This window comes from Rutilus rutilus (genome assembly GCF_951802725.1).
Source record: "Rutilus rutilus genome assembly, chromosome: 25".
Lineage (NCBI taxonomy): Eukaryota > Metazoa > Chordata > Actinopteri > Cypriniformes > Leuciscidae > Rutilus > Rutilus rutilus.
In genome coordinates, this window is record NC_140229.1 from 21,410,842 (window position 1) to 21,437,150 (window position 26,309).

At 38.1% G+C, this 26,309-nt stretch overlaps 2 protein-coding genes across 2 annotated transcripts in view; one reads left to right on the forward strand and one right to left on the reverse strand.

Annotated features, from left to right (window-relative positions):
• Positions 1-20,601, reverse strand: part of arl15b (ADP-ribosylation factor-like 15b) — a 47,515-nt gene extending 26,914 nt beyond the window's left edge. The window contains exon 1 of the mRNA XM_084400538.1: positions 20,167-20,601. Coding sequence (XP_084256664.1) covers positions 20,167-20,274 — 108 coding nt within the window. The 5' untranslated portion in view covers positions 20,275-20,601. The remainder of the gene's footprint in view (positions 1-20,166) is intronic.
• A 1,373-nt stretch (positions 20,602-21,974) lies between these two features.
• snx18b (sorting nexin 18b) lies at positions 21,975-26,309 on the forward strand. Its single transcript, XM_084400291.1, has 2 exons — positions 21,975-23,669; positions 25,570-26,309. Exons 1-2 carry the CDS (start codon positions 22,226-22,228, stop codon positions 25,815-25,817), a joined length of 1,692 nt encoding a protein of 563 aa, XP_084256417.1. The 5' UTR covers positions 21,975-22,225; the 3' UTR covers positions 25,818-26,309.

Below are 26,309 nucleotides of genomic sequence, written 5' to 3' on the forward strand. Positions count from 1 at the left end.
ATAACGTTCAGTTGTAAGTCATTTATAAGTGGTTAGTTAATGATGAACTATTCATTTTCAAAACATTCATAAAAGATTAGCAAGTGATATACTAACATTTTATGTTTTGTAAATTCCGTTACAAGTCATTTACAAGTGATTAGTTAATGATTAACTAATTATTTACAAAACATGAATATGCGTTTCATAAATGTTTAATAAATTATGTTTTTTTTTTTTTTTGCCTATATAGCAATTAGAGGGTGCAGAAAGTGTTGTAAATGCCTTGTATACACGTACAGATAATTTGTAACAGGTAATAGTGTTCAACACAATGATGTGTAAACGCATGAGTGTAAACTATTCATCACTTGTAAATGTATTACACATCATTTGTAGATTACCACGTCAAGACCCAATAAGGCATAAGATCAACGAATGTTATCTACGAATGATGTGTAACACATTTACAAGTGATGAATAGTTTACACTTTAGATTAGGGGATGCAGAAAGTGTTGTAAATGATTTATTCATGCATTTACACGTCATCTATAACAGGTGTTGAACACTGTAGTGTGTGCTGCAGTGTAAGTGCTGACTGGTGAGGGTATAGACAGCTGTCTTTAACCACTGTGCACCTGATGTGAGCAAAACATTTTAAAAAAGTAACAATTTATTAAACATTTATGAAACGCATAGTCATGTTTTGTAAATTATTAGTTAATCATTAACTAATCAAATGTAAATGACTTATAACTGAATCTACAAAACATACATAAAATAATGAACATATCACTTATTAATCATTTTTGAATGCATAGTCATGTTTCATAAATTATTAGTTAATCATTTACTAATCACTTGTAAATGACTTGTAATGGAATTTACAAAACATACATAAAATGTTAGTATATCACTTGCTAATCATTTATGAATGTTAAGTAAATTATTAGTTCATCATTAACTAACCACTTATAAATGACTTACAACTGAACGTTATTATAATGTGTTACCCAAATGTCTTTATCAGGAAGCTGGCTATTGAGTGCAACAAGTGCCCACCCACTTTTTAAGCAGACTTTGGCTGCGTCCGAAATCGCATACTCTCTTGAGTAGGTACTTATTTTGAATTTGAGTAATTACTTCAGGGGGCTGCTAAAAAAGTATGTTCTATATAGTTGCATATTCACACCAGAATCTCGCTGGAAGTAGAAGGTCATCCAGGTACTTTTTTGCCTACTCTTTTATCAGTACTGTGAATTTGGACATACCGCTTTTGTCACATACTGTTTTTCGTCTACTATATAGTAGGGAAGTATGCGATTTCGGACGCAGCTACTGTTCCAGAATTATTTTTCCCATAGGGAATTTTAAAGTGTTACAAGGCATCAACCAAGCCAACCAGCTACGAGGCGAATCAGCATTACAAACTTAGATTTGAAGCATAAGTGTTTGAAAATCGGACAAATAGCAAGAGTACAAAAATGTGTACTAATATATATATAGGTTTCTTCAAGCATCTTTGAGACGTTCCTGCAGTTCTTCTAGATTTAGTTTGTCTTAGTTTGTATATATATATACATACACACACACAGTTTGCGAGTGTAGGGAGCTGTTACGTCATTCATGGTGCTTCATGGGAGTGGGCAGGTACAGGTTTCGATTCTCTGATTGGTGGAAATTTCTCGCCAGAATCATGGTTAATGTACTTTTATACCAAAAATTCATGCTGTTAAACACAATTATTATATATTTTTTAAATAAGACAAAATGATTCAGGCTGACGGGATCAACAAAAGCACATACCATCGACTAATAACCTTGTAGCTCACAGTAGGTCTGTCTCTAAAGGTTTATAGGTTGTTAAAAATCTATTTCCCTATGGAGAAAATAAATGGAACTTTCACTTCGGGAACCCGACTGTTGCTTAATGTTGACAGCTCATCTAACTTCAGCTAACTTGCTGAGAATGAAATCTATACGTGCACTGCATTATGAATTGAACTCTGACAGATAATAGGACTCAATGTGTGAAATTAAGCCTGCAAGACGTTTCTTAGATGCTACTAACAACAAAAAATCCGGCTTAGAGATAAATGAGCGTGAGAAATCTCTTAATGAGAGAGTGAGGAGTGCCATTGGAATAGTGGTTTCCTTTATCACACACAGGCTGTGAATATCTGTGCTAAATGTGCCATGTGACACTTAGTCAGGCTGATCAAAGATAACTTGAAAGAGGGTAAACTGTGACAAATACAGTGAGAAATCACAGCAGCGCATGCATTAGTTCTTTCATTCATACATCATACAGCCTAAACATGTGACTTTGAGGAAAATGGAGGGGTGTGGTGGGGGTTCACTCTAAATTGGATACAGACTGATTTGGGTGTATGGTTAGCAAATGCTGCCCTCTAGTGAACACAATGGGCTTTACATCAATCAAAGCCAGTGACTTTCCAAACATAGTAGCCTAGTCGAGGTTTTGTTTGCTTCTTACATTATGGGGTGAAAAAGCATTTGTCTCCACTGATGGTAACTGAAAAGTAGCCATGTATTATAATTCAATGTTTTTGCAAGCATATCTAAGTATTATAAATGTGGTTTGATTGGGCTTCATCGGTGCACATTATTCCAAAGAACAAAAATGTTTTTCAGTTAAAAGAATGTACAGACGATGATGACTGGTGTCACCCATCCTGTTTTTCACAACTTTTCCAACCACCTGATGTACAGAGACCAGTATTCACAATCCAATCAATTCCTAGAGGATAAAATCCAGTCTCGCCCTACATTGTTTTTCCCCAATGAATATCCTGCTGCATTCGGAAATACTTCTCTGTTGACAAAACCAAAGCCAAGCAAGCAGGGACAATAATATTACTAGATTTTTACATGTTCTGAAGGAAAAGTGAGTCTCAAAGTGAGATTCAGAACTCATCACCATGATCCAAGTATGTTTTGGGCATTGCTTTCTTTCAATTGATTACAAATGATAATGTAAATGTAAAAAAAAAAAAAAAAAAACGTTTTACTTTTTACTTCAAGTAATAGTTCATTTAAATCTGCAGCTCTCTTCGAGCAAAATGAACTAGGCGCTATCAAGCTCCAAAAAATACAACAACATAAAAAGCACAATAAACATGTAAATGTAGTCCATGACCTATATGCTCTTTTATGATTGTTCTGAAGCCATTGTTTTAGGTGAGCTATTTATGTAATACTACCCATTATTTTTCACCTTGAGTACAACGACTATTGGCCCACTTTCTCTCAGAGAGAGACAAAAACAAAATATATCCTGCAGGGTTCCATGAAAACATATCTTCAAAACTGATATGCTTTTTGTAACAGGAAGCTCCTTAGTAAGTAAATGCTAGAACTAAGCACTTCAACATCCACAAGATGGCAGCACAAACAGTGTTCAAATGAGTGTTCTTCTATCTTCTGATGATGTATCAAAATACAACAAATATGAAAATGACTTGGTCAGTGCTACAGCAGGAAGAACCTTTGTATGAATACACATGCAGAAATGCTCTATCACCAGACCATCATAGGAAGGAGAGAGAGTAATTAACTTTTATGTAAAACAGGTTGGACCTGTAACTGATGATATAAGTTTCTAAGCAAAGCCAGTAGGTCATACAGTGGCGTATTTTGAAGTCTTCATGTTCCATAATAGTGGAAAGCTTCTCTGATTCATGGACAAGTTTGTCAGCATGCATGAATATATGCATGCACAGGTGCTTTAAATATAGTTTAACAATAAATAAACTGTACACTGCATGTATTAATTGCATTTTTAAAGTATTGTTTACTTATGAACCAATTAATAAATCTGCTCAGAAATGGGCATCATGCCACTGACCTACAAAATAAGACAAAAAGTGGAAGTTGAACTTCAATGTTCAATGGCATGTTATAATCTCAAGTATCACAAGCATATAAACACACTCCCTTTACCCAGTTAATCATGCATAGAGCAAATTACACAATTACAGCAATGGCCTAATCTTTACACTCTGGTGACTGGCTGATACATATTGCATGATAATCACCATCATATTGGCTTCAACAACAGTACGAAGTAGGGATGTTAATTTTCAGAACTTCCCATAATCGATCGTTGTTTCAATTAACGATCAATTAATCGATTAATCGTTAACCTTAACCTCTTAAATATGAAGGGGGAGGGGCTACTAAGTTATATCAGGTTACTTAACCATTTGCTTAACCCACAAAATAGGTGTCGTTTTAAAGCTTAGGAGCCTGGCTTTACAGTGATTATAGGGAATATGACCATCACTTAACAAGCGCTTTAAATTTGCTGACATATTAGACGTGCTCTATTTTCATAGCGTAAAAAATAACTGTAAAATCATTGGACATAACAGATAGACGTGTCATATATCGCTGAAAATGTCTCAACTAGCAGAAAACAACGAGCATATTTGTCTCAGTTAAAGACCAAACTAGGCCTATGCCAAGTATCTGCATGAAAAAGTGCCGCCAACACACGTGTAAACAGTAAACACATGATGCTTTTGTGCCATGTTTTTGTTAGCAACGTCACGAAACATTAGTAAAACATAGTAGATCACAAATCTTTATTTAGAGCAGGTGGTCTTGAACGAGCCCAAACACAACATAAGATGATACGTAGATCACACATGATGACATGCTGCTGGGCTAAAGCTATAGGACTTCCGGGATCTGATCGTGTCGCGATCCTGACGCAGTGTTTGCCAACGTCATTTGAAAGTTCAACCACTGGAAACTGGATCTCAGGTGTGGTGAGTGGGTATAGAGGGGACGATGTGAAGAGGCCAATCGGACACCGTTTTACAGCTGGAGAGCGCTTGGATTGGATCGATCGCTCAGATTGACAGGTCTTGATTTACTGTGCGCCACAGAATAGGATCTAATTAGGGCGTTTTCACACCTGAAAGTCCGCACCAAGGTCCGAACCAAAGGTCATGTTTTGATACATTGTATACATTTGGTTAGTTTTGGTTTGGTTTCACATTGCAATTATGCGAGCGCACTAAAGAACTTTACATTACGTACTTGCGTCCTGTCGTCATCATCTATATGGGCTGCATCTTGACATTGTTTGGTTTGTAAACGGACGTGCGTCTGACGTCAGTGTGTTGTCAATTCGGCGGATAACTTTGACAAGAATGAATGAACAGACGCATATCGTTGCCACTATACTGTTATTATTACGGCACTCCCTGCAGCACCGACTATACTCGAGGCGAGTTCAAATTCGCCAAACGAACATCCTCGGTTTGCGAACATTTTATCGTCGCCGGCAGGACGCAGGAAAAATGTGTGTGTGTGTGTGTGTGTGTGTGTACGCGCGCGCGCGCGTTTGAATCAGCTGGAAGAAATGCGTTGGGCAGGACTGACAGATCTGCACATAAATATTCTTCTTCAGTTGTTTAGGCTACGCGGGAACCACCGGAACTTCCTGTAAATAGTCTGAAAGTCCGAACCATACAGAAAATGCTTTCACACTAGAGACGAACCAAACCTTTGCTCAGTTTGATCCGGACCGAGACCACCTCTTTTCGTCGGACCAAATTTCGTCTGTTTGGTTCGGACCGTGGTCCGGGGGAGGTTTCACACCTGTAATTTTGATTCGGACCAAACTGAAAAGTCCGAAAGTCCGGACCAAACAAGGTAGGTGTGAAAGGGCCCTAAAGCTGAAACAGCTCTGGAAGATCAGCACTCATCCACCAGGATCTTATTCCTTAATGTTCTTTATTCCTTTATTGTGGCGTTTACACAAGTCAGTAGTTCTTTTGCTCAGTAAAATCACTAGTTTGGAGTGTTTTTTGGCCCCTTGGTTGATTATGTTTCGAAATAAACAGCTAGCCAACCATGGCTTGAAGACATCGATACACTTAGAATACTTTACGGCACGCTCGCTTTATTTTCCTCGTGTGTCTGCTGCACGTGTTTTGCACATGAGCCACACGCGCCTCAAAACTATGCATTCTTAAGTTTTATCGATTCAATTATAATCAACAATTAATCGTTCGTCGATTAATCATTAGCACCGAGAGTACAAAGGGCTAAATCCAGAAGGCAAAATGTGGACTAATTCTGGAGTTCTTATCACAATGGGCTGGGTGTTTTCACAAGTTCCACAAGGCCCTAGAGGCATTTTCATCTATAAGGAAACGGCCACCAATGCCACTGATGCCCTTAATACTCCACATTGCTGTTATGATGGTCCTTCCAGGTAAATACAGGCTGGGCACACTGCCAGCTGGAAAGTGCCAACAACAGGAAATAGGAAGGGCTCAAACCATGATTGATGCCACAATCGGACGACTGGGAGGAAGAGGTAGTCCCATGCCTGAAATGCACTAAAGACATGCTGGCGCAAAATAAAAGCAAACGGCACCTGTTTGTTCTAGGATAAAGGTAAGGGAAAGTGGAAAATGATATCACAGATGTAAGGTCTTAAAGATACAAGCAATTTCAAGAAGTTGACTTGCTTGGCTTTTTTTATTTATTTTATTTTTTACATTTAATCATTAAGCGTATTCTTTTATCCACAGTGACTTACAAATGTGAAGCAATCAAACCAACAATATGTAAGTGCTATGAGTAGTCCCAGTTAGTCTAGCACAGTACACAAGTTGTTTTTTATGAATAGAAAAAGAAAAAAAACACAAAATAGAAATAGAATAGTAAGTGTTAGTATTAATAGATCAAGTGTTTCTTGAAAATGGCTAAAGACTCGGGTTCAGGGGTGATAGTAGAAAAAAATCCTGAGCCTGAACTTTTTTCCCTGGGAGGTAAGCGGGCCCCTAAGCCAAGATATATGCCCTGATCAACATAATTGTCAAGCGGGATCCAGGGGTGTGCTCCCCTAGGATAACATTTTGATAAATAGTCCCTTAAATGATAGATTCTGGTGACTTTTGTGGATATAAATGGACATCATTCAGACATGAGATGAACAAACCCAATACAAGCCTATATTACAGTAGCAGGTTTCAGTAAGTCAAATGTAAGACCTTTTTAAGACATTTTAAGACCACAAAGATTGAAATTTAAGAGTCTAGGCTACATCATTTTGTCAATGCCAAAAAAATATTCAAATCAAAGAATTCATTTTATTTCAATGAATTCAGTAATTGAAAAAGCATTAATTTAATTTACATTTAAAGCAATAACATTAGTAACCTTCCACACCCAACGTGTGTCAGAGAAAAGAACAGAATCAGATATAATTTCTTTTATAGAAAATTGTACTTTGCATATTATACTGTAAAAAAACACATAATTAGTTGATTTTAGTTGACCATAACTAGAGATGAAATGGCATGAACATTTCATGATTATAGTGACAAAAATTATCACGGTTATCACAGAATGTTAAAAAAAGTACTAATACTACACAATGAAATCAATTCACCAAGTTTTATGTCGAAAACCAGCAAATAACAAATAAAATAAGCATCAATATGCACTTTTTGTTTACATAAACATTAAAATTATACCATTAAAAATGATAGCCAGATTTTAAAAGTGTCTTGCAACGTTATATACTAACATGAGTTCAAATAAAGTTTTGACAAAAAAGTTTTTTATAAAAAGATAAACCTCACATATTTCAGACTTTAAATGATTTTTTATAAAAAGAATGAGTAAAAAAAAAGATAAATTACTGACATTTACAATGCACTTTAGCTTATCTTTATTAGGTCCGATTTTACCGTGGCGTCTGTCGTTGCTATGCAACCATGCACTGCGCTCTCCACAATGACAAAAAAGTTTTAGTGGCTAATGGATTTCCACCACCGAAAACGCCTGGAAAAAACGAGCGCGTTGCTTCAATTATGAGCGCGCTTACCGCGCGCCTACATTTGAACGAACTTGAGCGCGCAAAAGACGCGATATGTGAACGAGCTACCTCAAATCAGGCCACGAGCTACTGGAGCTCACTTAGCGACGTGTTGGAGACCCCTGCTCTAGAGCTTTGTAGAGTTTTTCATCAACTTTTCATCTCTACCCACCTCCTCTATCAAAGACCAGCGCCATTTATTCTTTATGCCTTTATCGACAAGTTTGGTGTCTTCCCCTGGCTTCATAAAGTTGCACTCCATGACTTTGGCTACATTTCGCGCTGCCAGTGTGGGAAACACATTCGTAGTGTATGGGAAACACAAAACAAATTTGCACGTGGAGTGACGGCTGAATCAATCTGATTGGACCCAAGACCAGCCCCTACCCTATTACCGATTGGCTGAAGTAGGCTTACTGGTGTGGTTTAGTGAAAGCGCCTCTCAGATCTTGGGAATTGTCAGATCACGCGAACGCGAACCTGATTAAAAAGTTTTTTTTTTTTTTTTTTTTTTTCAGACACATCTGTACGCCGGAAATCCGGTGTGGCGCCGGAGCGCTATCAGGCCTGGACTCGGGTTGAGTTGGGCAGGTCATTCCACCAGCAGGGAACAGTCCAGGAAAAAGTCAGTGAAAGTGATTTTGTGCCTTTTTGAGATGGCACCACAAGGCGCCGTTCACTTGCAGAACTCAAGCTTCTGGAGGCACTGAAGTCTGAAGTAGCGGCAACTGGCAACCCATGCAATTTTATTAGGAAAGGTGTGACGTGCTCTCTCTTCGGCTAGTTAAAGACCAGTCTCACTGCTGCATTCTGGATGCTGGATGGCCTGCAAAGAGAGCATTACAATAGTCCAGTCTGGATAGATCCAGAGCTTGGATAAGGAGTTGTGCAGCATGATCCGATAAGAAGGGCCTAATCTTCCTAATGTTGTACAAGGCATATCTGCAGGACCAGGCAAATATAGCAATATGGTCTGTGAAGTTTAACTGATAATTGATCACAATTCCAAGGTTCTTGGCTGTCCTGGAAGAAGTTATGTTTGACTAACTTAGCTGGAAGAAGAAGTTGGGATGAAGTGTTGGGCTGACCAAAACCACAAGCAGCTCTATCATATCATATATCATAGCAAGATTGAAGGTGGCCAAACATTTTTAATATCTAGAACTCAAAAAACACTTAAGGGATATAAAAGTTGGAGATTCGCTGTGGAAATGCAGATTCCCTGTAACCTAACGACATTTTCAGCCATTGGAGAAGTTGTTAAAGTTGACATGAAACTGAAGTTGCAATGGTCTTTTCTTCCCTATTGTGACATATCAGAAACGGCTTCTGGGACAAGAGCAAATGTAGGGTAGAACTTGTCTTTGTGCATGGGGAATTGATTGGATGTTTGTGGTTTGCTATTGCTGTGATATCATGTGAGTGAGAGGTTGTCGGACTTTTTTATTCCTTTAAGTAAGAATTGAAAGCTGTTGCTCAACAGTAAACTGAGAACTTTCAGAACTATCTCTAACATCACTGCAGTGGAGTTCTGAGTCAACAGAGCACATGGGGATTTTCACAGTATTAAAACTGCTGCAGGATAAAACGAAGGGGCTGAACAATGCCCAGCAAAGCTGTAGTTCCTCTCGCTGCTCCTCCACTGATGCTATTGGGATATAAATCTCCACCGTTACCCCTCCTTCAGCATTTAAACATGTTGAATAACAAGCTCTAATCTCCAAACATCAGATAGAACACTTCAGGTAATAATGCTATTCTCAGCCCTTAGGAACAATCAAACAATCACATCATCTACAAGGTCAAGCTTTGCCCTAAATAACTGACGAATATGGATTTTATTTAGTCTTTCTCAGCAGTGAGAGACTGGCCATTGAGCGATGGCTTGAGTTATGGTGCCAGAATCTGGAGTGGCCGGGGGTAGCCTTCAAACCCAGTGCACTGGGATCTCATTCAGGAAGTTTATTTTTGTGTTCCTATTCCGTGCTGATTTACACCCAGTTCCCACCTTTGATGGGCTGTATTTTGAGTGGCATCCTGTTTGGTCTGACAAGGATTCCAATTCCCAGCAGCTCCTGGGTCACAATAGTCAAACTGGACTGTGGGATATTCCCCCGCTCGAGAGGAACTCTGCGACCTAACTGCCACATCCTGACTTATCAAAGCACGGAAGTGAAGCATGCAGAATATATGGTTAGCGTATCCATTCCAACACCAGCCAGTCTCCAATGTGGGCCGCCGACTGCCAGAGATGTCGTCCACCCTCTTACTGTAGCACTCATGCACCTAATGGCTCGTTTCCACCGAGCGGTAGAGTACAGTACGGTACAGTACGATTCGGGACGGTAAACCCTGATCCGGCTTGCACTTCCACCACCAACAGTACCCTAACTTGATAGGTGTCATCCAACATCTGACTAGTTGATGTTTTAGCATGCTGTTTAATTAACATGATGTTAAGACCTTCTGTTTTTGAATGCAAGAAGACATCTGTTTTAAACTGAGGTCTCCTACCATAGCTTACAAGTGTTTAAATGCAATGTAAATACATGCATTCAAGGTAAAAAAAAAATTATAGACATTATACATTGCAGCATCACCTCTTTTCTCACAGTGCCTAAAACAGTTCAATAAAGGATTCTGTCTCCCTAAACCCCTCCTTTCAGAGAGCTTGCTCTGCTCTGGTTGGTCAGATGGTCCAGATTGTTGTGATTGGTCTACCGCTTATAGTTTTGGAAACTAAACGTCTATTACCATATCTGAATTTAAGCTCCAGAGGCTTCCTCAGAACTCACTGAGTGAAACAAAACAGTAACGCGCTAAGACACAAAACAGAACGCAGTGCCGTACTGGTGCACGTCTGTGAATCTCCTGTCTGTAGCCGCGTTTCCATTACCCTTCAAATTGCGCAAATTGAAATTGCTAATTGAAAATATGCCCAATGGAAACACGTCAATTTCGCAAAACAAAAAAGTTTTTACGCTCGCATGAGGCGGTTTTTCAGGCAATTCGGAAAATAAATATTTCGCAAAACTGCAATGGAAACAGTTTTTGCGCATTTACAGGTCAGCTGACGTAGATGACGCGGTATGTTTGGACAGAATACGAGACAGAGTTAATTCAATTCATATAAGACAAAAGAATTACAGGAATAATGGATTCTAAACCGCAAATAAATGCCACAATCAAGACCTCGAAGCAGATATGAGCCGCTCACAAGTATAATAAGGGTCGTTCCTTACCATTAATGCTTGGAAAACACACATACATCTCCTTTGATTAATAATAATGGCTAGTGCAGTGGCTGGTTTATAGTACATAATATACCTACCAATGTCCGTTGCCATGGTTTTTGGAATGATTTTACTTTTAAGTTTTAGTCACATAACATCGGTTAATGGAAACGCCGTCATTTCGCATTCGTTTTTTGTCGACATTTAAAAAATAAATAAATCAAAAAAAATCGCAATAGTTTTGCGCAAATCTGTAATGGAAACGTGCCTTGTGTGACACACACACACGACTCGTGCGCACAGAAGCCACTTCAGACAGCGCTCGAACGGACATTAACACATATAATTATGCCAAAAAAGCCTGTTTTGTCGAGTATCCTCATAAGCACAGTCTCTTAAATTAAGTTAAATTGAGTTAAATTATGTCTTAAATTAATGTAAAGAGTTGTAAGAAAATGGGATGCATGTCAGATCTGCGTCATGTGCGTCGGTCTTAAAGGGGTCATCGGATGCAAAATTCACTTTTATATGGTGTTTGCGTATAAATGTGTCTTTGCAGAGTGTGGACACAACCACCATACAATGAAAATAATCCATTCACCCCTTTTTTTTAAATCCTCAAAAAGCCTAAACTCTCAATAATCAAGCCGTTTGGATTTACTGAGCAATATGGTGTCATATTGCTCATGCTCCGCCCACGACCAATGACGGACTGTCCCGTATTAGCATATTTCCACCCTCAGCCATTTGCATACTGTCTGCCAAGGCAGCACTTTACATGTTGACGGAAGAGAGGGGTGGGGTGAGCAGTTGCTCATTATCATTTAAAGAGACATGCACCGAAACGGGTCGCTGTGAACAGCTGTTTTTGAGGAGGTAAAAAGGGTGTTGTTTTACACAACCATTGAGGAATTTTAACCAAAGTATGTTACAAACTTTACACGAAGACCCTAAAGAATCATACCAACTTGTGGAAAATGGGCATCCGATGACCCCTTTAAAGTGACAGAAACCTAATAAACCTGCTGCTGTGATGTCAGTCATTAATATTAATCAAAGGGCAAAAGAAAAAGAGGAAATCACTCACTGCTCTTGACTGAATCACTTTTGTAGCTTTAATAAGGATTGATGTTTATTTAATTTATAATTTATGCAGTGAAGACTGAAGTGTTTGATAACTTCGTTCAATTTATGTATATTTCCTATACCCTTAAGACCTACCTGAAAATCTTAAAGCACTATTTACAAGGTTACATGGGTCAAAAACAATGAAAACAATAACTTTTTGTGCATTTTGACAGGCCAAGTAAAAATCTGAACTGGTCTGACTGGGCCAATATAAATTGAGTCCTGATATATTGATATAATATTTATATAAGGGGTTTAATGTGAAGATTGTTTTAAGTTCACTTAAATTAAAAGTTGTTATTTTTTTTAAAGCCTAATAAATGTTAAAATTGATAGCTTTCAGTTATACTGTAATGTTGAATGGCTATAATTACTGGCTAAATTGAGAAAAAAATATTTTTCATAGGGACATCAGTAGCAGTATTGGTATCAGTGATACTGGCCTTCATTCATAAAAAAAGATGCCATTAAACAAATATTTAACATATACTGCCTTTATGTTGTTTCTACATTTATTCACTCAATGTGAAATTATTTCAATATAAAAATATATTAAAAAACGTTAGGTGTGATTAATTGTGATTGATTACATAAAAATGTGCAATTTATTAGTTAATTTGTAATATATGCAAACACTAATTTGAATCTATGTAGTTTACACATTCCTAATTCTGTAAACCTGCACTTAAAAAGGGAAGAACATTCAAGAGGGTCGAGTCCGAGTCAAGACCGAGTTGCAATGCTCTGAAGACCCAGACCATGGAAATAGATTTCAGACTCGAGAATATCCATGTTCTCGATCTTGTCAGAATTAAGGACCAAGAGCATAACCATATTTTCATGGTCTTGGACTTGATATAATATGGACTCGGTTTGACACTGACTTGAATGAGCTGGTCTCGACTACAACACTGTGTATATTAGTCTACATTCATATTAGTCTATTTTCACATCAGCAGTTTCTGATACATTCAAATAACCCTGGGTGCCTTTTGATCACATTTCAAAAGGGAAAATCACATTTCTGGTCCGTTTGATGTTTGAACAACTGACCTGCTTATCTGCTTATTTCTGGTTTGCATGCATGCTTTTGGAATATAAACCACTTTAACCTATAGCCAATAAACTAAGGTCATTTAGTGTGCAAAAGTGACACTGAAAACACCACCTAACTGGTTTCACAAAGTAAACCACAGATAAACAAAAGAGAAATCTAGCCTACGGGTGGGTTCTCTACAAGACTGCTTACATTCACTATCTTAGCAACATCAACTCAATCTTCCTAATTACAAGTAATTTGTCAATTTTCTGACCATTTTTCTCCCTGGAGCAACCTGGGGCGAGAGATTTGCTCAAGGGCACAATGACTATCATGTCGTTTTCACCTACAAGATCTTATCTTTTCTGGACCAGATCATAAAGAACTAGACAACACAAAATGGCTTACGAATGGTTGAAAAATGAGTATCATTTGAGTATCATGAGAATCATCTTAATGCAGCTAATCTGCAATTCCCAAAGCCAACTATGGTCACAAGTTCTGTCATTACCAAAACAGTTCAGAGGAACTTGGTTTTCTCCCTCAAAGGAAGTCATTGTATTAATCCGGGATCTTGTAAGCAAAACTTTAATAAAAAAAAAGCATCCCCTTACTCCTGTCAGCCAATCAAACTGAAAGTGTGTCGATTTTTGCCAGCGCTGCCCATTTTTATGTGTAATGATCAGTGAACGGACTGTGGGTGAGACAGAAGAACAGGTGCAAAGCCTTTGGGCTTCTCGGGTCCGACTGAATGCTCCACTTTTCCACAAGCAGCGAGGCTTGTCATGGCCTTTAAATCAAACTGAGCCTTTTGAATAAACATGAGAGTCCCTGTGACTAGTGACCTCAGAGAATCCATTAAAAGATCATTCTGATAAACCGACAATTTAACACACCATTAGCACTAGATCACACAGGGCACAAATAACCCACTTTACAAAGGCTTAAAGACCTCTTTTAGGAGTTTTGTGGCTTTTAGTCCACGTCTCTGTGCTTCGAGGCCAACTCTACTCCAGCGCTTGTGTACACGTAAAAAATGGACAAAATAGAATTCAATAAGCAGATATTTACTTTCTCTCGTGGGAAAAAAGACAGAAAATACTGATGACACATCATGGACGCGTGGGTGTATCCATATTTTTGTCCAAACAAAAAGTTATTTAGCAAAGAAGATTAGCTTTTCCAGCGTTTCCATCAAAATATATTAACAACACACACAAGAAAACTGCACTCACCAACCATTTCATGTGGTGTTTAATAGATCTGGATGTAGACCACCCAACCAGAATCTAAAATTTCATTTTTTTTCTTCACATTACCATAAGCTAACCATATAATCATTTCAAATTGAGAATATAAAATACAAATACAATTAGAAAATTAAAAGAGAGAACATAAATAATTCTTGACTAAGGAGAGAGATGTTCTTCATGTTGATTTTATCAGTGGGAGATATGGGGTCAGATCTTTGCAGGTCACCTCCTGACAAAACATAAAAGACAAAAGCTGTCACTATTAACACATTTATTTATTAAAAAAAAAGATCTATTGGAGACACAATGCACTGATGCTTTCTCCAGACTATAGGTTTCTGTAAACTAGAAGAGATGGAGTTCCAGACTCCTGTCAGCTGCAAATGCACCAATGAAGTAACCGAGTCCCTTCCACATGAGTCAGGTAACAAAACTGACAACAAAAATTTTTTATTTAACTCCAATGATAGTAATATTTCATATATCTCTCTCATTTTGATCAATAGGCTATATAGATTTTTTTTATTATACATTTCAAATTTTGCTCAACAAGTTTGTACTCAACATAATACCTTATTATCTCAATTAAACGTACTGAAATTAATGTATATGTGACAAAAAAAAAGGCTGTTTATTATTTTGGCCGGTAAAAAATATGCTTGGCTGGTGGATTTTTTCATCTACCAGTCCCCGTGGCAGGTGAGCCAAAAAGTTAATTTCGGACCCTGAATGAGGGGGAACGGAGTACCTCCTACTGTAGGAAGTCCAGAGGAACTGAACACTAAGGAAAGGACCTATATGTAACATGATAGAGCATGCCATGAAGTTTCTAAGCCCTACTAGGAAATCCAAAGACACATAGTGAAGATGAGACTTGTGCTGACTGCTGAACTGCCCCAATGACATACTGTGTGCAAAAGCCACAAGGCAGAACCACTAGGCAGATAATCGATCAGGGCGAGTCCGGGCTTTGCCGCCCGAGAGCATAAACAGAGCTCAAGAGCTTCTGTGTCAAACCTCTCAATTTTACCCAAGCTGTGATAGTTTGAAAACACACCAAGGAAAAGGCTGCTCTAATTTTGGAGTGCCTGAGAGTTTTGGAAACCTAATACACTGAAGCTAATTATAAAGCAATTAGGAAGAGCAGAAATTGGTCTCTGGTGTTAAACATTTGGAGTTAAATTGTCACGGAAGCACTGAAATGAGTGAGATGCATGTGCTCAGATGGTCTCCAATGGTTTAGCAATCAAGATACGAATGCAGAGATGATTGTTTAATGGCATCAGAGCATAATCCAGTACAAAAGCACAGGGCAACAAGGTCAGGTGTAAGGTTAAGGCTACAAAAAAAGGAAACATACTTCCAATCTTTTTTTCAAAAGAGAAATTTGAACATTTAATGCTAAAAAGACCAGGTAAGAACCATTTTTGGGGACATTAGCACACAGGATCCCATTGAAAACCCAATAGTGAACAGCTTTGCCAATTGCTTCCATCACATTTAAAGGATTCAATCACGGGAAATCAAATACATTTGAGCAACTGCAACAGCCAATAAATGTCTTTATAATAGTAAATCATTGTATCTTTACCTCTAGTCTTTGACTTCCTCATTGCATTGCCTGACTTGCTCTCTCGCTTGAACAGACAGCCGAGCTCACAACTACTGCTGTTGCTTTTGGCAGTTAAACGCAAACCAAAGCTTTAATGCTCACCAGGGTGAAAGTTAAACAAACAATTTAAACACAATGTTCCAGGACACGTATTTTTCCATGAGCTAATATGATTTTTCACATAACAATACAGCCGTCAACAATGAAACGTAAAAAAAAAATAAGTTTTTAGCTTAACAGCTTTAACAAGAAGAGCGAATAGTCATTGCCTTCTGTCATAAAATGCAATAACACAGCACTAACCATTAAAATAAAATCCATTTGCCATTGATCCAGGATCACTCACAATATCTATGTCCACAAGATACGATAATAAAAGTCCATTAGCAAAATCAGAAGCTGCATTACTCTTTAGGATACTAAAGATACTGTATGTCAAACACTCTTTGAGAGGTGGGCGGTACGATGGGTGGTAGAAACGTGCCTGGTAGAGATTAGAGCTGCAACTACTGAATATTTTAAATAAAATACACATGACTGTTCAAAAGTTTGGGGTCAGTAATAGTTTTTTAAGCTCACCAAGGCTGCATTTATTAGTGAAAAACAGTATTATTGTGAAATATTAAGTACTGCAATTTAAAAAGAACAGTTTTCTACTTAATATGTTTTAAAATGTAATTTATTAATTATCGTATATGCTGATTTGGTGTTTAAAATAAGAACATTTCTTATTATTATCAATGTTGAAATGGTTGTGCTGCTTTATTTTTGTGGAGACCCTGATACATTTTTCAGAAGTCTTTGATAAATAGAAAGTTTTATTTAATACTTCAGCATTTATTTTTAATGTTTTGCAACAATGTGAAAGTCTTTACTACTGTCACTCAATACAGATCAATTGATTGATCAAATTTCAATCAATTTCTCTCTTTTTTTTTAATCTTACTTTTGAATGGTAGTGTTTATAAAAATATAAAGCATCAGATGATGGTAAAGGTAATCTAAATGTAAATAAAATAAAGGGCAAATGAGCATGAAATAAATTACAAAAAAATAAACCTCTAATAAGGCCTATTTTCAGGACTGAGTTACATTATTTACAAATGAAAAACATGTCAATCAAAAAAAAAAAAAAAAAAGAAATTTGTGCTGAACTGCTATGAAATGAGTAACATACTTCCTCCTCATGCCTTACCTTAGTTCCTCAGTTAACCATTACATAAAGCTTCCGATTTGGCTGTAAATTAGCTTGGTTGCCTGTAAAATGAATAACATTCGAAGGGATTAACGTATGCGATCGGATCCGGCTTTATTTAATCAAAGACCCACCAAAATGGCTGTTAGACAAACGCTAAAATGCATTGAGATTCCACGCACAAATTAACCATCCAGAGTGAGGAAACAAAATAAAATACAACACAATAGGATCATTGTTGCTCCCACTCATTTCAAAATAAGCAGACCACGGACCAAACGAGGCCAGATCCATAATTAAACCGAGCTAAGATTCTGCACTGTGTCCTTTAATAATGGAAAACCATGGGGACACCAAAAAGAATTAACTGAAACCTGAACAGTTAGAACCCAGAACAAACACTAAAACCATTGGCCCCGGACGGCCAGCACATAAAAAGCGTGAAGGAAACACTCAGCACTGGAAAAAACATACCAGAAACGTAGATACAATGATGTGGTTTCCATGCCAACTACAAAGGCAAAAGGTTTAAGCTCCACCCATTTCGGGGAGAGGGAAGCCAACTATGCATGCCATGAGTCCCAGGAGCTGACATTGATAAAGCTTTCACTGAGCTCGCTAAAACCTTTTTCAAAGCCCACTGTTGATGAAAAGGGCATAAAATCTGTTTACAGTTGTGCACAACCTGTTAACTATGACGATATGCTTGTATTGGAGTGCACATGTTTTAGTCCAACCTACTTTTCACATTCTAGTGAAATATAAATGGGTATTACCCTCAAGAAGGACAAATTCGGGAGCGCTTTATTTTATGCTCTATCAAACATGAACCTAATGAGAAAAGGGGTCTGACAACATCCTCTCGTCCTTACTGACCCAAAGTCAAGAGTGTCAGGACAAAAATACATAATCAAGCATGTTCCTAATCCGCACTCCGCCAGCCCTTTCAGCTCTGTTTCTTGAGGAAATGGTTCTATTCTGAGAATCCTGACCGGAACATCCCAAAGGAAGCACCCCCGTGACCTCGCTGCATATGTCCAAGTCAAGTATCAAAGCACCGAATGTGCGAGAAGTTTACTGGCACTGGATGCTGTGGAGCAGCACCAACATGACAGCACAGCCTACTCATTAAACCGTTATTATCAGACATTGATTATTGTAGGCAAATTATATGACACGAATGGTGCAAAAAAAAAAAGGACTTTGAAAGAGGTCACGCCGAGGCCAAATAAGCTGATAATAAACATAATGTTATCAAAAAAGATTAGATGTGATCTGTAACCACATATCATCCCATGTAAATTCATTAATGGAGTTGTGATAATCACGAGACATGTGACTGTTGGTGTCACTATGAGATGACAATAAATCTGTCATCAATAAAACTGAATGGCCCACCCTTTCAGCGGTGTTGGTTCCGGAAGTATTATTTTTCCATTCGTTTCTTTCATAGGGATTTTGTTAAAGCGTTATAAGCCATGAACCAAGCCAACCAGCCACTAGGTGAATCAAAAAAGAAAAAAGTTTTGAACAAAAAGACAAAGGTGCAAGACTGTGTATAACGGCTTAAGTGAGGGAAAGAACTACAATCCCATGAAGCATCACGAGCAGCATAATCGATTTAAAAACGATGGAGAAATATTAAACTACTCATTCAAATGTTGAAAAAAAAACAATCATTCACAGTGCTTCAAGGGAGTGGGTGGAGCTAAAGATCTATTTGCTCTTTTCGACTCTGATTGGTGGAATTTTCTGCACAGCATCATGGGTAATGTAGTTTTTCACCACGAATTGTGCTGTTAAACATGATTATTTTAAAAGTAAGCTCTAAAATAATGCAGGCTGACGGCTTCAACAGAAGCAATTAGCATCGATTATGAACTTCGTAGCTCACAGTAGGACTGTCTTTAAAGATTTTATGTTATCGTTAAAAATCAATTTCCCTATGGAGAAAATTAATGGAAAAAATTCTTCCGGAACCAGACTGTCGCACTCTATAGTTTTTTCTTCTCTACTGTGATGTATATCAGAGTGAAACGGCTTCTTGGTTATGATAAAATGTAGGGCGGGACTTGATTTTGTGCATGAAGAATTGATTGGATGGTTGTGGTTTGCTATTGGTGGATCTCATGTGAGTGACAGGTTGCCCCGCCCTCACGCCAGTAAACACGTCATCAGAGAGATGAAAGGAGGGGAGGTTATTTTGATTAAAGATTATGAGGGCACATGAATTTAAAAAAATTATGCGCGAGGAAAAATTAGTAATAATAAATACTGAAATATTCCATTAAAAAACAGGCAGTATAGGCAGCTTAGTTCACCCAAAAATGATGTTTATGTCAACATTTACTCACCCTAATGTGAGTTTTTTTTCTTTAATACATGCATAGGTTTGGTTACCTTCAGAGCAGCAAATGAAATTAGATTTGTAGACTAAATAAATGATCATACCTTGCAGCAAACTACTTTACAACTAAAATGAAAACTGTATAGGCTACTTAACTAACTACATACACACTTTCTTTTTTTTTTAAAGCAGGACAAAATAAGATATAAAGCATATCAGAGATGAACAAAAAAATGGTTGATACTACAGGAAAGCCCTTCATTTAACAGTGCTCAGAACTGCTATCCTTTCTGGATACCCTCTTCAATTGGCTAAAATTTGTTTGTAAGCAAAACAAACAAGAAACTGTAAGTGAATTTACCAATATACTGAGAAAGAATATTTGTTATAGTTACAAACATAACATAATAACTGCTCAGAAAGGTATTTGAATTCGTGGGAGCAGCGATGAAAACAAAACACCTGATCCTACAGGCTCTGGCCATCTTCAAAAAGAAATAAAAAGAATACTCTACCAGGTAATCCATGTATTTCCCCGATAGCTTCTTGCTGTTGTCTACGGAAAATAGAAGTCCTGAGTTAGGGCGACTATGAAATGAAACGCTGGTGTTAATTGAATGCATCCAAAAGTCGATTTTTTGACGGCTTTGGAATCCCCGCCTCTCAGATATGAAAAATAATATATTAATAAAGCGGCTAGCAGCGTTAGCTGTGCACTCCTCTTCCTCTGTAAGTCCCACGCACGGTTATGTGAATAAAACAAGTCCTGGTGGAAAATAAAGGATTCAGGCTTTTAATACATTCAAAAACATCACTATATGTATTTTTAAGTCGAAATAATTCCGACTCAGACGTGATACAGCGAGTGTAATACAGCTTAATGGTGTGGGCGGAGAAAGGCGCTGTTTGTTGTGTGTTGGCGAGAGGCAAAAGCATCCCGACTTCGACGTGACGTCACTGTCACGCTGAGTATTACGTTCATTCATCCAACAGGGATTGAAATTCCTTCTGTTTCTGACTTCTTTTGAGTGTTTAAACCGATGTGATATTATAGTATTGACTGCCCTTACGACGCTCTTTCACGTAACGAAGGAGTTTGTTTAATTTTGAGAATGCAAGTTTTGCGAACGTCTAAGCGATCACGTGATAGGAGATCGTAGGCTACAGGTTCTTTTACATCACGTGACAAGGAAATAACGGTGGCAGATATTTGGTTTGATAGTGACCTCTACTGGTCAAAGTAACACACTGTTCTACGAGGAGAGCGACAGGAGGAGGATAGCCGTGTTGTGTAATCTGATCATTATGTAGCCTACATAGAAACGCGTCGTGCTCGGGAATGCTAGTTTCTTTCAAAATGTCTAACTTTTTGTGTTTTTCTGCTTATAATGTTATAACATAGGCCTATTGCGGCATGTTTATGTATAAACAGTTTTGAAGAAATTGAAACAATAATAACCTACTCATTTGGATAAACAGGCCATGAAACAATAAAACGACTGTCTGTGTGGCACAATGTATTATGAAGCTCACATGTTAATTTGCTTCCTGTTATAAACACTTTGCCTACTCAGTAAAAGTGAATAACAATATCTGTATAAACTGCATACGTTTATATGACATGCATGTTTGGTAAGTTTGAGAAGTTTTTTTCATGTTTCACTTTTCATCTGTTTAAGATTATATTACATTTGGCTTATAATTGGACACAATGGCTTGTATTCTATTCTAATTTATGACAATTTATAAATGTTCAGCAAGTAAAGTCTGTTGAGAATCTTTCTAATAAACACATTATCTTGTTAACACCCAAACATGCCCAAAATGAACTTCATTTTTTACAAACAACAAAAGAAAAAGATACATTCACATTACATTTGTACATCCATTTGTATGTACAATATATACATTTGTGACTATTGGAATGTTCTAACTAATGGAATGTGTAACTAATGGAATGTGTAACTAATGGAATGTGTAACTAATGGAATGTGTAACTATTGGAATTTGTAACTATTGGAATGTTCTAACTAGTTTTTTTTTTTTTTTTTAATCATTCATTAAATATAATGATTACTTCCTGATTCTGATAATGTAAGTAGCCTGCTGATACTGATCTGTTCTACGTGCTGAGCCAAAAAAATAAAAAATAATAATGACTAATTACAAAGGTAGGCTATTATAAGATCTTTTTGAAACGATGAGGTAATTGGGAGACAACATGTTTTGAAAAAGACAATGATGGTGACAGTCAGTCACAGTGCTGCACGCAGGGGCATTTGGGTTTATTCTCTGCCCCAGGCTGATTATTCTGATTGGCTCCACCCTCGATTATTCTGCCCTGGACCGCATTCAGCGAAGAGAGGCAGCAGGCGGACACAAACCCCACTTTTTCAATACCCTTCTGAGAGGAATTTTAAACTGTTTTCAACAGGATAATGTCTTCAAAAGTTTTCGACGTGTTTTGGTAGAAAGCAGAGACCGTAAATTCCTGAAGAGGTTAATTTAACGGAACGGCGCGGAGAGTGTATTGTAACTTTGGAAACTGAGTTTACAAAGCGTTCCCACACAACTATGGCGCTCAGAGCGAGAGCTTTATACGACTTTATCTCTGAAAACCCCGGCGAGATCTCTGTGACAGAGAATGAACTCCTAACTTTGAGTAGTGAAGAGGTTGTCGATGGTTGGTTGGAGGGCACGAACACCAGAGGTGAGACGGGACTCTTCCCTGCATCATACGTGGAGATTATTAGGACTGACACATCACTACACGATAACGGCACATCCGCTAGTCAGGACTATTACTACCAAACTAGTCCTCAGAGGAGGGACACCTCAAACGAGTCGACACCCACGCATTCCGCTGTCTACCAGGGACATCTTAAGCAACAGCGACTCAGTATTCAGACGAGCCAAGGAAGTGATGAGGATTGGGACGATGACTGGGATGACAGCGTGACGTCGGAGGAACGCGGAGGAACACCTGAAAAACGCGGGAATACTCAAGCGACCAGCTCAAACACCTCAGTGTCTCGACGTGGTAGTAGTGCGCAACAGTCCAAAAGCACAGGAACAGTTGGAAAAAATCTCAATAGGTTTTCAACCTTCGTAAAGTCAGGCGGTGAGGCTTTTGTTTTGGGTGAAGCTTCAGGTTTGGTCAGAGATGGAGAAAAAATATTCGTGGATATGGGTCAATACGGTCCGGAATGGCAAGATAACCCATATCCATTCACTTGCATTATCGATGACCCCACAAAACAGACCAAATTCAAAGGCATGAAGAGCTATATGTCCTATGGACTCACACCTAGTCATACTCAAAGCCAGGTGAATAGAAGATACAAGCACTTTGACTGGCTTTATGCGCGACTTGTAGAAAAGTTCCCCGTCATTTCGGTCCCTCACTTGCCAGAAAAACAAGCCACAGGTCGATTTGAAGAGGATTTCATTTCTAAGAGGAGGAAAGGTTTAATATGGTGGATGAACCACATGACGAGTCATCCTATTTTATCCAAGTGTGACGTTTTCCAGCATTTCCTCACCTGCAGCAGCAATGACGAAAAAGCCTGGAAGCAAGGCAAGCGAAAAGCCGAGAAGGACCACTTAGTCGGCGCTAACTTCTTCCTCACTATCTGTCCTCCAGCTTTACCGCTTGACTTACAAGAGGTGGAAAGCAACATAGATGGTTTCAAAACGTTCACCAAAAAAATGGACGAAAACCTCATACAGGTCAATGTCACAATTAACGAATTTGCCAGAAAGCAGATCACTGGTTTTAAAAAGGAATATCAGAGAGTTGGACAAGCGTTCAGACTTTTAAGTCAGGCCTTTGAATTCGACCAGCAAGCATACTCCGTTCCATTGAACAAGGCCATTGTACACACTGGAGAAGTCTATGAGACCATTGGGGATTACTTTGCAGAGCAGCCCCGTCAGGATTTGGATCCAATTTCCGATCTTTTAGCGATTTACCAGGGACACCTTGCAAACTTTCCAGACATTATCCATGTTCAGAAAGGTTTGGGATTTTTCTCATGTGTTTGCTCAAATACCACTTGTCAGAATGGCATGCAATAAACATGTGGATATAGGTCAGTAGGTCAGTGGTTGATGTGCTTGCCATCAGCTTAAAGAAATGACACACTATCCAGTGTTCGCTTAATATTTGAGTGGAAACCTCAATCAGTATGGTAAATTGCTATTTCATAAAACTAAAAAAGCATTTAATTCATACTGAAATGGATGTATGCTGTTTTAGTGAGGGAAAGCTGCTGATGTAAAGTAGATTCATTAACTTTTTATAGCTAATAGAAAATGGCACATAGCAACAGGCTCTCGGCAGTATGTCAAATGGCACGTCCTGATTTTTCCCTGGTGCAAGAGAGAGAGCATATGGGTTCTGCTAGTTCTTGCAGCTTGAGATGTGTGTTGGTATGGTGAAATGAAGCCAACCCTGTTGTAATCCTCACTTCCCTTTAGTGGGGGAAGTGTATACCTCTGACTAATATATTTTTCCTTTACTGTGAAATGAAATTGACGAATGTCATTCTTTTGAATCATATCACTGGGTTTTTATGATGCAAATTGGTAATGCGGTTTTGTATGAGAAATTGCTTGTCTCTTCAAAACAACTGATACTGGGAAAGCTTTTGTGTTGAAGGCTCTAATCCTAAGCTTAGGGTTCCAGCACAGGGAAGCATTGAATGCTTACACCACAGTTTAACTCACAGATAGTTTGTCTGAATCCTTGGATGCAGAAACTATGAAAGCCTGTTTCCACCACCACAAAAAAAAAAAAAACGGCGACTTTTTATCTCAGAATTGCGTGATATAAAGTCCAATTCTGAGGGGAAAAAACACTGACGTTTTATATCTCACAATTCTGATTATAACTCACAATTGCGAGTTTATGGGCCGGTTTCACAGACAGGGTTTAGATTAAGCCAGGATTAGGCCTTCGTTCAATTAGGGCATTTAAGTAGCTTTTATAAACTTGCCTTTGAAAAAAACATTACTGGTGTGCATCTTGAGACAAAGCAATGGCATTGATATATTTTAAGATATATCAGTGCGAGTTGCTTTCGGTTGAAACTACTCAAACATGCATTTTAGTCTGAGACTATGCTTAAACCTTGTCTGTGAAACCGGGGGTATATCTAGCAATATTGACTTTAGAACTTGCAATTGCGAGTTTATATCTCTCAATTCTGAGAAACAAGTCAGAGTTGAGAGTTATAAAGTCAGAGATAAAAAGTCACAATTAACTTTTTTTATTTCTGTGGTGGAAACAAGCTTCCGTAAGAAACACATCCCCTAACTAAACTTTTTGATGTAATATATGTGATTGTATGCGTAAAGTCAATGTTAAACGACATTCGCAACTTATTCTACTTTCGTATTCGCCTCAGAGTGAAACAGGATATTCAGCGTGAAAAGAAAAAAAAAACATAGGTCAGGATTTTATCCATCTGGAATTGATTGGATTGTGAAAAGTATGCGTTACATTCCAAAATGGAGCCAAGTTAGAGGGGAGGGGGTTAAAAAGTAAATGAAGTCAGCAGAAAAAGGAAAATTGTTTTGGAGAAAGAGCAAGTTACATTTTGATACAACATTCCAATTTTTTATTTGGAATAACTAATGCACTGATGAATCATGTGCAATAAGACCAGGAAAGTGATTTTAGAAAGTAAAGTGAGTTGATTTCAGAATGCAGAGGGAATATTGATTTCTCCTTGAGAAATTCCAAAGAGAGCTGTTAGCCATAAATCAGAAGCCATGACTGGTCTGAGCTTGCATTTTAATGTGTTCAAAAGGGAAGACTCTCAAAGAGATTGCATGTGTGTGTTTTTGCAGACGTGATTGTGTGTTATAGACTTTTAACCCTTTTCTGTTCACTTCCGTCCTCTGTCTTTCTCCAGGAGCCCTCACTAAAGCCAAGGAGAGCCAGAAACACGGGGAGGAAAAAGATGGCACTGCAGGTGGAGGCATCAATGACCGCTGCAACATCATCTCCTGCGCTACGCTAGCTGAGATCCAGCACTTTCATCGCATACGTGTGCGTGATTTCAAGGCACAGATGCAATATTTCTTACAGCAGCAGATCAGCTTCTTTCAGAAAATCACAGGCAAGTTGGAGGAAGCCCTGGACATGTATGATCAGGCTTAGGAGGTCAAATGGCCAGAACTGAAATGAAACACAAATAAGCAGCCTTTTTATTATAGATTCATGAAAATACAGTTACTGTCTTGTAGGAGTGTTTGGGGTGGCTTTGAGTTACAAACAAAAAAATAAGGATGAAAACTTACCAGAAACTTACAAAGAATGTTGACTACGTTATTATTATTAAGTAAAATCATATAATCTGATGATACACAACGGTCCTAATTGGTTTCAGTTGTCCTGAAACCCTTGAAACAGAACCACAATTTGAAGTTTACATTTTAATTGGCTTTGTAACTACAGTCGATATAAACAACATAGATCACTCACTTGTAGTTGTGTGCCTGTACTGAAATGCTCTGTGCACTGGTATGGACTCATTCCTTGGACTATGAACTGTGGTGATGCTAAATAAGAGTAGATTTGAAGGCATTTTTGAACATTCTTCTGATTCTGCTGAATTCTATTACAGATATAAAGAAACATTATGCATTTGAA

Bases quoted from the DNA above. Each gene is read 5' to 3' on its own strand.
- snx18b (XM_084400291.1), top strand. From the start codon at position 22,226: ATGGCGCTCAGAGCGAGAGCTTTATACGACTTTATCTCTGAAAACCCC. The intron at 23,670-25,569 runs GTTTGGGATTTT...GTCTTTCTCCAG, and splicing joins CATTATCCATGTTCAGAAAG to GAGCCCTCACTAAAGCCAAG.